Source organism: Perca flavescens, chromosome 1 (assembly GCF_004354835.1).
Source record: "Perca flavescens isolate YP-PL-M2 chromosome 1, PFLA_1.0, whole genome shotgun sequence".
NCBI classification, from domain to species: Eukaryota; Metazoa; Chordata; class Actinopteri; order Perciformes; family Percidae; genus Perca; species Perca flavescens.
This window is the reverse complement of record NC_041331.1, coordinates 28,891,610-28,903,584: the sequence shown is the minus strand read 5'-3', so window position 1 is coordinate 28,903,584 and position 11,975 is coordinate 28,891,610. Positions and strand designations below refer to the sequence as shown.

The 11,975-nt window shown below is 41.2% G+C and overlaps 1 protein-coding gene across 2 annotated transcripts; it reads left to right on the top strand.

Moving 5' to 3' along the window:
- Positions 1-177: 177 nt before the first annotated feature.
- Positions 178-10,994, top strand: abcb10 (ATP-binding cassette, sub-family B (MDR/TAP), member 10). 2 transcript variants are annotated; one of them, XM_028577688.1, is made up of 14 exons: positions 178-1,138; positions 1,835-2,041; positions 2,773-2,975; positions 4,133-4,267; positions 4,657-4,803; positions 6,830-6,965; positions 7,076-7,171; positions 7,721-7,930; positions 8,058-8,137; positions 8,899-9,079; positions 9,633-9,676; positions 10,302-10,336; positions 10,551-10,609; positions 10,729-10,994. In XM_028577688.1, the coding sequence occupies exons 1-14, from the start codon at positions 688-690 to the stop codon at positions 10,920-10,922; spliced, it is 2,178 nt and encodes a 725-aa protein (XP_028433489.1). In that variant the 5' UTR covers positions 178-687; the 3' UTR covers positions 10,923-10,994. The 2 variants fall into 2 exon arrangements, with proteins under 2 accessions (XP_028433489.1, XP_028433498.1); XM_028577697.1 differs by lacking the exons at positions 4,133-4,267; positions 4,657-4,803.
- Positions 10,995-11,975: the final 981 nt, after the last annotated feature.

The following is an 11,975-nucleotide window of genomic DNA, read 5'->3' as shown; positions in this document are numbered from 1 at the left end:
ATGAATATCTGTATGAACTAGATAAAAACAAAAATAGACTTTGCTTTTTTGAGTACAAATTGTATGTTTTGTTTTAGAACCTTTCACAACTCATTCACGAAACACTTATGGCTAGGGATTTGACGATCTGTGTGTGTTTGATTATGCCTGGGAAAGTTTGCTTTATACCGTCAGCCATTGGATTCATTTGTCGAGGAGGAGGAGGAATCGTGTATGTACATAAGAACCAAACCAGGGTCACCTTTCTTGTTTCCACACTTTTAGACTATTCCCAGGCTGTAAAGGTGCAATTCTCAGAGTGGATTAGGTGTTTGTCAATCTTCGGCAGCTTGTGTTTCCACTTCACCCGCCTGCCAACCAAATATTCAGCGACAGATGACAGTGACAGGCAGGGTGTTGTTAGCTGTTCATTGATAAGAGATAAACTGTGTTTAGGCGGCTGTCAGGCGCAGATAAAACGGACAATAACGGTCTAAACTCTGCAATGTAGCGGCAAGAAGCTCTACAACTGCTCGGCTATGGATGCGGTGCTTTGACCTACCGGGCTATGGGACTAATGTTTCTCTGAGTGGACTGACTCAACAAGAAACACCTCGACACACCATCGTTTGCTGAATCTGACTGACCACTAAGGAACAAAAAATATTTTTTTTAACTTGAGCTATTATCAACAATTCAACTCGGACGATGCGGCTTTTAATTCGCATGTCAAGGTGCTCACATGGAGTGCATTTGTCCAAACCCAAGCTACCACAGCCGAGGATGCTGTGGCTGGATCACCGTCTGACTCTCTCCGCTGCTTTCCGGAGGAAGAGACAGTGGACCGGGGTCAAGTCATCAGTCCGCCCGACAACTGCCTTCCCTTTCTGCTCGCCCGGGCCCTTCATGTCTGTCCTGTCCTGCGGTCCACTTAGGGGTCTTTCCATACTCTGTCCACACACACCGACAGGCCGAGCACGGACAGTCACACACACACCTGTTGCCTTTACCAGCTCTTCAGCCGCCTCTACACCTACACCAGCCGGACCAGCGAAGACCCAGACGGACACTGACCGTGATCAAACACGGACCACGGTTCCCCTGGAGGATGTTAAAAGGATTTTGCAACTTGCACACCCGGAGAGATGGAGACTGGCAGGTAAACAGTGTGCATCCTGAAAGCATTTACCTGTCCTCTTAAGTCACCATATCTATGACAAAAGGTCTATCCACCCACAACACATCTCCAATAGTGACTCTATACGCTTTGTGGTCTAGTGTTTAGATGTATCCCTGATGAGAGAATAACAAAGGGTGTCAAAATGTTAAATTAATTTATTAATAATAAAAAAAAATTGTGTTGATTGTAGGAAAAAGAAAAGGCAAGGTTTTTGTCTGATGAATGCTGCATACTGTAGTCAGTCCAATATGCAGTGTTTAAATATTATCTAACTTTTCTTTACTGTATGTGTTATCTTGCGCCTCACCTAGTTATAGGAGGGAATGTGCACACACAAATACCTTCCTGCTGCATCATTTCCCATTACCACAGGTAATACAAGTTCTACAGGATTGGAAACTTTTACATTAAGTCAAATTGTATTCATCATTATCTGTAAAAGCCTGCACTGCTACTCTCAGCTGTTTATGATGTTAATTTGGAAAGCTCTTTTTAAAACACTATTCAGGTTTGAAAAACAATCTCAAGTATCCATCAGCTTTTGCTGGGTGGATAACCCCTTTTTAAAACGTGAAGTGAAAGCATCTCTTGATGAATTGTAGCCTTTGGTTTTGCTTTCTACAATTATTTGTTTAAATAAAATGTATGTGTTTTTCTTTGTTGTATCCACACCAGCTGCTTTAGGCTTCCTAACTGTCTCCAGTGCTGTAACCATGTCAGCTCCATTTTTCCTGGGTAAAGTGATCGACACCATTTACACCACTGGAACAGACACAGAGACAATGGCGGCCTCCCTGACATCATTATGTATCATGCTGACCGGAGTGTTCCTGTGTGGTGGGGCAGCCAATGCTGCCAGAGTCTACCTCATGCAGACATCAGGTGAGATGAAGAAACACAGGCACAAATTCACACACATGATCACTTCCCAGTCCATACAGCCTACACTAAACACAAACTCACTGATGTCTGCATTAATGAGCAGATTGTGAGGAATCTATGTACCTCTCCACCAGGTCTTCATGTTTGCTTTAGTGTGCATTAAGGTATAGGAAACAATAACTTCCAGTGTCTTATATTTCAGTACTAAATACTCTGAATGACTGATGAGGAATATTTATGTTATCTTACTTACTAGTGAGATGAGAAGATCAATACCACTCTGTGTTCAATATTATTAGATTAGATTCAACTTTATTGTCATTGTGCAGAGTACAATTGTGTACAACGAAATGCAAATCTAAAGCTAGAGCCAGGAGATGGTTAGCTTAGCTTAGCATACATACTGGAATAAGGAGAAACAGCCAGCCTGGCTCAGTCCAAAGTTTAAAAAAATACACGCACCAGCACCTCTAAAGCGCACTGATTAACATTATCTATCTTGTTTGTTTAATCTGTACACAAGCAGAAAAATGTTGTTGCTGTAATTATTTCTTATCGGCCAACAGTACTTTGAAGAAAAAAAAAAATTTATTGCATGGCTGGGATGATTAATGACTTACCAAAGATGGAGTTGATTCATTTTGTGATCAATAACTAATCAAGTGACTGTCTCATGCAACAGTCTCCTATCTCTATCCTCCTCACTTATTTCTTTTCTCTTCTCGCTTCAGGCCAACAGATTGTTCGTAATCTCCGTGCCGCCCTCTTCTCCTCCATCCTCGGACAGGAAGTGGCATTTTTTGACAAGAATAGGACCGGCGAGCTTATCAACCGCCTCTCTGCTGACACCACCGTGGTGGGCCACTCGATCACTGACAACCTGTCAGACGGGCTGAGAGCCGTCGCCCAGGCAGTTGCTGGTGTCAGTATGATGGTGAGTATGTCCCTCAGAGTGGTCCGCTGTGGTTGGTCAGCATAGGTTTGCTTGAGGAACCAGCAGGTATCCTTTATAATATAGTTATGTTGTGAAATAAATGTGTTAGGTATTTTATTACTAATTTGTCTGAAATACTTTTAGATTTAACATTATTATTGCAAACTAAGGGCAATGTAAGTCTGACTTTTAAAAACACTACAGTCATTTAACAGCAGAGTAAGGTGTGTGATTTTCTTGCTGTCTTTTGTTTGCATCATTCCATTCTGAGACTATAGGAATGTTGGGAAACAGGTTTCCAAATATACTTCTTGTAAGTTAAATATAGTGTGTGTGTGTGTGTGTGTGTGTGTGTGTGTGTGTGTGTGTGTGTGTGTGTGTGTGTGTGTGTGTGTGTGTGTGTCTGTGTGTCTGTGTGTCTGTGTGTCTGTGTGTCTGTGTGTCTGTGTGTCTGTGTGTACACACACAGTATTGACCAACAGCCGGCTTAACTGATACTAACTGCTGATCTATTGATCTAAATGACCCTCATCTGACCACATTCTGTCACCAGTCTCAACTTTTTTATTAGATTAGATTCAACTTTATTGTCATTGTGCAGAGTACAAGTACAAAGACAACGAAATGCAGTTTGCGTTTAACCAGAAGTGCAAAAAAGTGCAATGTGCTATACAAAGTATAGACCGGTGGTGCATAGGCAGGACAATAAATATATTGCAGTGTTATAAGAGCTGAATAAATATGGCTATGTAATATGAACAATGTATGAACAACATGTACAGATATGTGCGATGTAGTAGCAGTGACATGTCACAACATTATGTGTACCTTTCTGTGTGGATGAGACATTTGTTGACCAACAGGTCCATTAACTTCCTTCCAACTGTATTTTCCCAAACAGAAAATCATTAAACACAACACATGCTTATGACAAACAATTTGTCCTTACAAGAAAGTCAAATGATTTCCTGGTTTAATGAACGTTCAAGGAAATGAATGAACATAATTGCTGTAATTACGGATTAGGGCCATTTAGTGTGAACTTCTTTCTGTCTCTCTCCTCTACATCCACCCTCCCTCCCTCTATTTTCTACCCTTTTATTTCCATTAACTTTTTTTTTTTTTCTCTCTCTCTCTCTCTCTCTCTCCCCTTCTAGTTCTATGTCTCCCCCGGTCTTGCATGCTTTGTGTTGCTGATTGTTCCTCCTGTGGCCGGTCTTGCTATAGTCTATGGCAGATACCTTCGCTCCATCTCCAAACGCACACAGGATGCACTTGCACAAGCCACACAGGTACAGTTAACTGAAACACACAGATCAAAATTAAATAGTTTGAACTTTGTGCATTACTTTTTTTGTTGTTGTGTGCATTTATTTGATTAATAGTTACATTTTTTGTGTTAGAAGTTGCCAAAATGTTCAGCAGCAGGAAATAATAAAACATTATTTAAGGTTGTGGTAATTAAAAAAAAATGAAAGCTGTGACCAAATATGATTGCAAATTGTTTGTGTAGATAAGCCCAGTGTCTTTGCTTTTATATGTGTATATGTGATATAAATGCTGCACTGCCTATGGTGGCTTAATTATATTTCAGATAGAGTCAATTTGCTATGTTGATTATCTGATTTCCAATAGATAGTTGAATAGATGTTGTAATAAAAAGATTTGCACGTGTGTGTAGTTGGCAGAGGAGCGTATCAGCAACATGCGGACGGTCAGGGCTTTTGGTAAAGAGCTGTCCGAGGTCAACACATACACACAGAAGACAGACCTGGTCCTCAGCTTGGCCAAGAAGGAGGCTCTTCTACGAGCTGGCTTCTTTGGAGTGGTAAGTGTGTTTGTAGGAGTGTGTGTGTGTGTCCTGTCAGTGACGCAAACCAAATCCACAGTTAGGAAATCAACTATTGCAGAGAGGCTTCTCCTTTTTTGCCCCTGTATTTCAGGTCACAAAAACCACAGAACCTGACATGTATGTATAGGACAGATGTTTCACCATAAAAAAGTATTATCCAATCTTCCGGTCAGCGAATACCAAAACCCATCTGTGTGCTTTAAAAGGTTAGGACAGTGTTGAAACAACTCAACACAACTTTGCTTCTAGCTCTTAAAACAGTTTCTTCTCTTCATATCTTTAAGGTATACTTACAGTGGCAGAATTTGTCGTTGGTGTGTAAACACACACTGACAAACCAGCTGTTTAAACATGAGTTAGGGGTTGCGGTTCGGTCTCATCGCTGCTTTTTGCAGATGATGTGGTCCCGACGGTGTCATCAGTCCGTGACCTTCAACACTCACTGGATAGGTTCGCAGCCAAGTGTGAAGCGGCTGGGATGAGGATCAGCACCTCTAAATCTGAGGCCATGGTTCTCGGCAGGAAACTGAGGGGGTGCCTACCCCGGGTAGGGAATGAGTCCTTACCCCGAGTAAAAGAGTTCAAGTACTTCAGGGTCTTGTTCGCGAGTGAGTGGACAATGGATCGGGAGATTGGCCGGAGAATCGGAGTAGCGGGGGCGGTGTTGCATTCACTTTACCCCACCAAAAAAAATCTACCCGTCAATTTTTTGTTCCTACCCTCACCTATGGTCATGAAGACTGGGTCATGACTGAAAGAACGAGATCCAGGGTACAAGCAGCCAAAATGGGTTTTTCTCAGGAGAGTGGCTGGTGTCTCCTTTAGCGATAGGGTGAGAAGCTCAGTCATCCGTGAGGAACTCGGAGTAGAGGCGCTGCTTATTGCGTCGAGCTGAGATGGCTCGGGCATCTGGTAAGGATGCCCCCTGGGTAGGGAGGTGTTCCAGACACGTCAAGTTGGTAGAAGGCCTCAGGGAAGACCCAGAACTGTTTGGAGAGATTATGTCTCCATCCTGGCCTGGGAACGCCTCAAGATCCCCCAGTCAGAGCTGGTTAATGTGGCTCAGGAAATCGGTTTGCCTGTTAATCAGACTATAAGAGAGTGAATGTAAGCTAGAGAGTCAATAAAGAAAGGAAGCGGTGTTAGCGAGGACAAAGCTGTGAATGAGAGGAATAAAAAGTTTTTTTTTTTTTTTTTTTTTCATTGTTTCATGCCAATTACATTCTTAAGCACAAATAAACACACACACCTCTGCACAACCCTGAAGACAGGTGTTACATTGCCGTAATTTGTGTGAATGCAGAGCTTCATCCTGTCCCTGTATATGTGTTGGTGAAATAAATGTCACAGCCAAACACACAGCGACATGAACGGGCCGCACACCTTGGGGTCTGTTATAGCCCATAAACGAAAATACAGGCAGAGGGCAGCGTCTCTGCAGATACACCACCCCCCGCTTCTACTACGATACTTTTATGATTACTTTTGTATTCGTCTATACATTGTTTTTTAGGAAAATCCTGCTTAGAATACTTTAACCACTTGAACAAACTACAGCCTTCAAAATACAAAAACATTCAATCAATCAGTCAATTAATACAACATTGAATCAATGTCTATGTAAAACTGTGTCAACAACAACCATATACTTTATGGTAAGGTATTATTTATTGTAGTGCTTCTGCATTGGATTAGATTTAGCTAGGTGGCTATAAATATACTGGCAACTCTAAACAAAAGATGAAAAATAAGTCCTAAATCTTTGTAAATAGTGTAATTATCCCTGCATATCCTACCCCCAAACTGTTTCTCTGATACAAACGTATGAGGTAAATAATATTCTCCACGCTCAACGAACTATAGTTCAGATATGAAGAGAGAGCCCAGTTAACTTATCCAGCAGGTTCCCAAATGGGTTTTAATCCATATAATCAGTGCTGTTTTATGGAGTAGCAGTGATCAAATAACCAAGGGTGTGCGTTTGTGGTCATGTGTCTTTCAGACTGGTCTCAGTGGTAACATGATGATCCTGTCAGTGCTGTACAAAGGAGGGCTTCTGATGGCCAGCCAGCACATGACTGTGGGAGAGCTCTCATCGTTCCTCATGTACACCTTCTGGGTGGGCATCAGTATTGCAGGTAAGGTGTACTTTCCTATTATATGAATCTCCTTATCTGTATTGTTTACATCCTACATACTGTGTGTGTATGATGGCTTTTGGCTCAGTGTTTTATTGTTTGACGTGTAGGTCTGAGTTCATTTTACTCTGAGCTGATGAAGGGTTTTGGAGCAGGAGCCAGAATTTGGGAGCTGCTGGACAGAAAGCCTGAGTTTCCTCTAAATGGTCAGCAGACACTCACACCTGCACGCACTACATCAATGAGTACCCACTTTGTCCTGTAAACCCATCATTAAGTTCTTGGAATTATTGATATGCCCAGAAAACAAAAGTTTTTTAATAGAGTTGTTATGAGAATGGTAAATAAGTATTGTTTCTTAGATCTTTACTGCTACAGAAAAGTGCATGACAGGGAATTTCACATATATAGTCTCAATCTTCTCTCTGTGTAACTAGATATTACTTCTACTAGATGGTAATTCACTGTCAGATGTTAAATATGTAACTATATATAACCAAATTTGAAAGACTCACTGCTTTTTTTATTTGTTATTGCAAAACAGATGTCAGCAGATGTAACAGCCCAGTCAGTTAATAAACACAATGTATAATTTACATTTTAAGTTGTAGCAAAATAATCTAGTTCTGTTTTTGCTCTAAATTTCCTTGTTCATTTATTTGACATCTTCTCATTTACTGTAATAAACCAATCCAGCAAGTTAAACACAAGTAATGGTTCTATTTTTGTGTCCGTCTTCCTCTGCTCCTCCACAGAAGGCCTCATGCTTCCTTCAGACCAGCTGAAGGGTCGGTTGGAGTTTTCTGATATCTCCTTTGCCTACCCGACCCGTAAGGAGGCTCCTATTTTCCAGAACCTCAGTCTGCTGGTCCCAGCTGGTACCATCATGGCTGTGGTGGGACCCAGTGGCTCTGGAAAATCAACCCTCGTCTCACTGCTCCTCAGGCTGTACGACACTGATGCTGGTGAGAGCGAGCTCGTTCTGTCTGATGAGTAATCAGACACTCTGAGAAATCTGATGATTGCAAACTTAAAAGTACAAGCCTCTGTCCGATGGCTGTTTAACATCTGAGAATGAACCATTTTCTCCAGGCATCATCACCATAGATGGTCATGACATCAGAGATCTGAATCCCTATTGGCTCAGGAGTCACATTGGAACTGTCAGCCAGGTCAGTAATGAATCTTTAAAGGACAAATCCGGCGCAAAATGAACCTAGGGGTTAATAACGCATGTGTACCGAGTCGACCGTTCTCTGGGATATGTTTTCATGCTAATCGAATGTGACCAGTTTTAGCCCAAACCGGCTAATTAGCTTATAACGCTAGTCGTCGGGGCACGAGTAAAGTAAAAAGAAATCGCTACTTCTATACCACTAACAAGGCTCAAAATGGCACCACACTTCCACGGTAGCATAATGAGGGTCCCTACATGTAAAACTTTGTAAGTGTACAGACAGTTTATTAAAAATCTAGTTTATAAAGTATCTGTATCCGTAAAGACTGTACTATTCACGTATACAGGCGGGCTGCCATCTTGGGAAAACAGTCACGACCAGTCGAATGACGAACGCCGTGCTTGAGCTTTGTTACTGGTTGCACGCCGTTCGTCATTCGACTGGTCGTGACTGTTTTCCCAAGATGGCAGCCCGCCTGTATACGTGAATGGTACAGTCTTTATAAACTTTTATAATCTTTTTAATAAACTGTCTGTACACTTGCAAAGTTCTAAAATCTTTGGTACACGTGTTATTAACCCCTAGTTTCATTTTGCGCCGGATTTGTCCTTTAACCTGTTCTTATACAACAGCTCTCATAGCACACACATCACCTGAGCAGACAGACATGCATTCTGTGCATTTCCATTAACTGTAAGTGGCCAAATAATATTGAGAGCCCTTGAGTGAAGCTTGTCTTCTCGCCTCTCTCCCAGGAGCCCGTGCTGTTTTCTTGCTCTATAAGAGATAATATAGCATACGGTGCAGTGGACCCAGACGCTGTGACCACAGAGGACATCCACAGGGCAGCCAGAGTGGCCAACGCCTTTAATTTCATCCAGACTTTTCCTAAGGGCTTTAACACCGTAGTGGGGGAGAAGGGAGTGCTGTTGTCAGGTGAGAAACGGAGGCAGAGACACCACAGAGTTATCATCACAACATCTACTTCACTGTGGATGCAAGAAAGCAGTCGTCAGGGTTGACAATACTAAAGATGATATTTGTTTTATATGAGCCGTTGACACATTTTCATCTGGTATTTACTTTCACATGGTTATAAATATATGTTCAGTGTTGGGAAGGCTGCTCATTTTTTATTTTTAAGAATTATTTAAACTCAATAATGCATTCATATAAAATGTTATACTTAGTTTGCTGTGTTTTTATATATCAAAAAAAAAGTAAGAAAATTCAAGACATTTATTTTAGTTCTTCATTAAATTGTTTTACATTTTAGAAAGACAACACTGCTTACTGTTTCAAAGTCTTTCTAACATTTTTCTCAAGTACTTGTATTCATATTCATATAGCAGAGTTATGGTCAGTTAATATTTTTCTATTCAGAACATGAAAAGCTTTTAAAAACCACTCTTTTGCATACAACAGACCCAGAGGGCCTATTTAGACGTAGCCTTTATGTGTGTACATGGTTAACTTGTGTTTTTCTCAGGTGGTCAGAAACAGAGGATAGCAATAGCCAGAGCTCTGCTCAAAGTGAGTACAACAACTTGGTAATTTTACTGTTTATCCACATCAGGAGAAAGCACAACTCTGTTAATAACTAGGGGTGCACCGATCCGATATTAAGTTCAGATACAGTATCTGTCCTGATATTGACAAAATAGCTGGATCCGGGATCGGAAAAATGAACAGATCCACGGGCCGATCCAGTTTTGTTAGGTTTTTTTTCCCTCTGTTGCACGTGTGTCGCATGCTGGAAGAGTTGAGTGTACAAATAAACAATTCAATACATTACATCTATGTTATTTTGTCTGAGTTAGGAAAATAATGTTTAGTTAGGAAAGTCTGGTGCCTTTAGTCTCTTCCACATGGTGGAAGGAAGGTAAAAGGTATACAGTGTATTATTAATTCAACATCGGTATCTGTATCAGGACTGAAAAAGTCGGATCGGTGCATCCCTAGTAATAACCACCTGCACTGCATGCCATTTGTTAACCATTAACCAGGACTGCCTTTTCCAGTCATTGCTCACAGATAGTGTCTAAACATTATATTTACTGAATCACAAAAATAACTTTAAAATGTTAAGTTGAGCCAGGATTTTCTCAGCTTTCCTACACCTTTACCTACACCTACCTTTTGTGTTCTCTCTCCACAGAATCCTAAGATCCTGCTGTTAGACGAAGCTACCAGGTGAGAAAGACTGATACTAAAGAGTTGTTGTTGAAATCCACTAACAAAACTTCTTTACCTACAATACTTTCACTATCTTTATCCTTTCAGGCTTTATTTATTTGAAAATTATGATGATGATAATAGAGCCTTCAGAAACTTTTTATTGTGCTGGTTAGAGACGCATCTTCGGTTATTTTGTTGAAGGAAAGCCTAAACAACCATGTTTCCTTAGTGCATTGGATGCTGAGAATGAGTTCTTGGTCCAGGAGGCTTTGGAGCGTCTGATGGAAGGTAGGTCTTTTCCGTCTCTCCCATTCAACATTTTCAGAATAAAGCTTCAGGTCTGCTTCTGCTGGCGCACTTTGTTCCCCTTGACTTATTATTCCCTTCCCCACTCACCCATTCAACAGGGAGGACGGTCGTGATCATCGCTCACCGTCTGTCCACCATCCAGAATGCGAACGCAGTTGCTGTGCTGGACCAGCGGCGTATAGCCGAGTGTGGCCAGCACACAGAGCTGCTAGGCAACAGGCAAGGACTGTTCAGAAAACTGATGGAGAAACAGGCGTTTCTGCAAGACGAACAGAAACGGGCACTTCGCTGAGAGGACAGGGACTACAGAGGAGTGGATGAGGAAGAGGGAGAAACCAGGAGGTGAGATCAATTCCTGGAGAAAAGTGGCTTTGCTCTAGAAGGGAGGGGGGGGGGGGTGATAAAAGCTGAAGGAAAGCAGAACTTCATCTGTAAGGACTACATATGCACACTAGAGAGGAGAACAGAAAACCACTGAGAAACATTAAAGGGGTTTCTTAAATGCTGCAGGTGTTTTTTCACTGCCCAAAGGACTATTTGGCACCACGTGAAGAGCCCTTTGGAAAGGAAACGGAGAGGGTAATGCACAGCGAAGACCTAAGAACTGAAACATGGATCAGAGAGCTCCTAGAGGTGCTTTATTTAAAAAAATATCTAATTCTATGCTAAAAGACAAGGTCTGAATGAGAGTGAAAATGATACATAATCTATAATAAATCATTGTCTCTACCATAGTTTTCAGGGAAAGCCAAAATCCTGTTTTAAATAGGTTAATGTAACCGAATGAATCTGGTGGAAATTACTTTCTTTCACTCCTATGGCACACTGTAGTCTGTTATCACTTGATGATTTTTATAACCAAACCAAAAACAGTGCAGTATCATGTATATAGAACTGCTAAATGTGTATTTGTGTCGACATATTATGGATTTTTAAAACTTGAAGCTTACATGCAGAGCCTTTTACAGTCATTTTGGGGTTTAAACCCGCCAAATGAAGCAGCTATTTGTGTTGTTGTAAAACAGGACCGAACACTATAAGGACATGAAGTTAATGTATGCCCACCTGCCATGAAAAATATTAGTCATTGTCCAATGCTTAGGTGCTACACATCTAAAAACATAATTTCTCTCATCAAGGATTTGATCTCAGTTGATCATATTTACACTGGGATGGGTTTGCCAATGTGTTTAGATTCAGTTAGTTTTTCTTTCTCTGGGTTTAAGTGACAGCTCTGAAACTGCTCAACATTACCATATTTTATATGTCAAAATAAATAAAGTGACTTGGGAAAGTTGCTTGAGGCCTGCTAAACAGCCTTTTTCTGGTAGATGTTCTGCTGCTC

What these genes read in the sequence shown, in the direction of transcription:
- abcb10 (XM_028577688.1), top strand. Translation starts at nt 688, where the DNA reads ATGCGGCTTTTAATTCGCATGTCAAGGTGCTCACATGGAGTGCATTTG. An exon ending in TTGCTGGTGTCAGTATGATG is followed by an intron (nt 2,976 to 4,132) that starts GTGAGTATGTCC and finishes CTCCCCTTCTAG; the next exon opens with TTCTATGTCTCCCCCGGTCT. An exon ending in GCTGTACGACACTGATGCTG is followed by an intron (nt 7,931 to 8,057) that starts GTGAGAGCGAGC and finishes CATTTTCTCCAG; the next exon opens with GCATCATCACCATAGATGGT.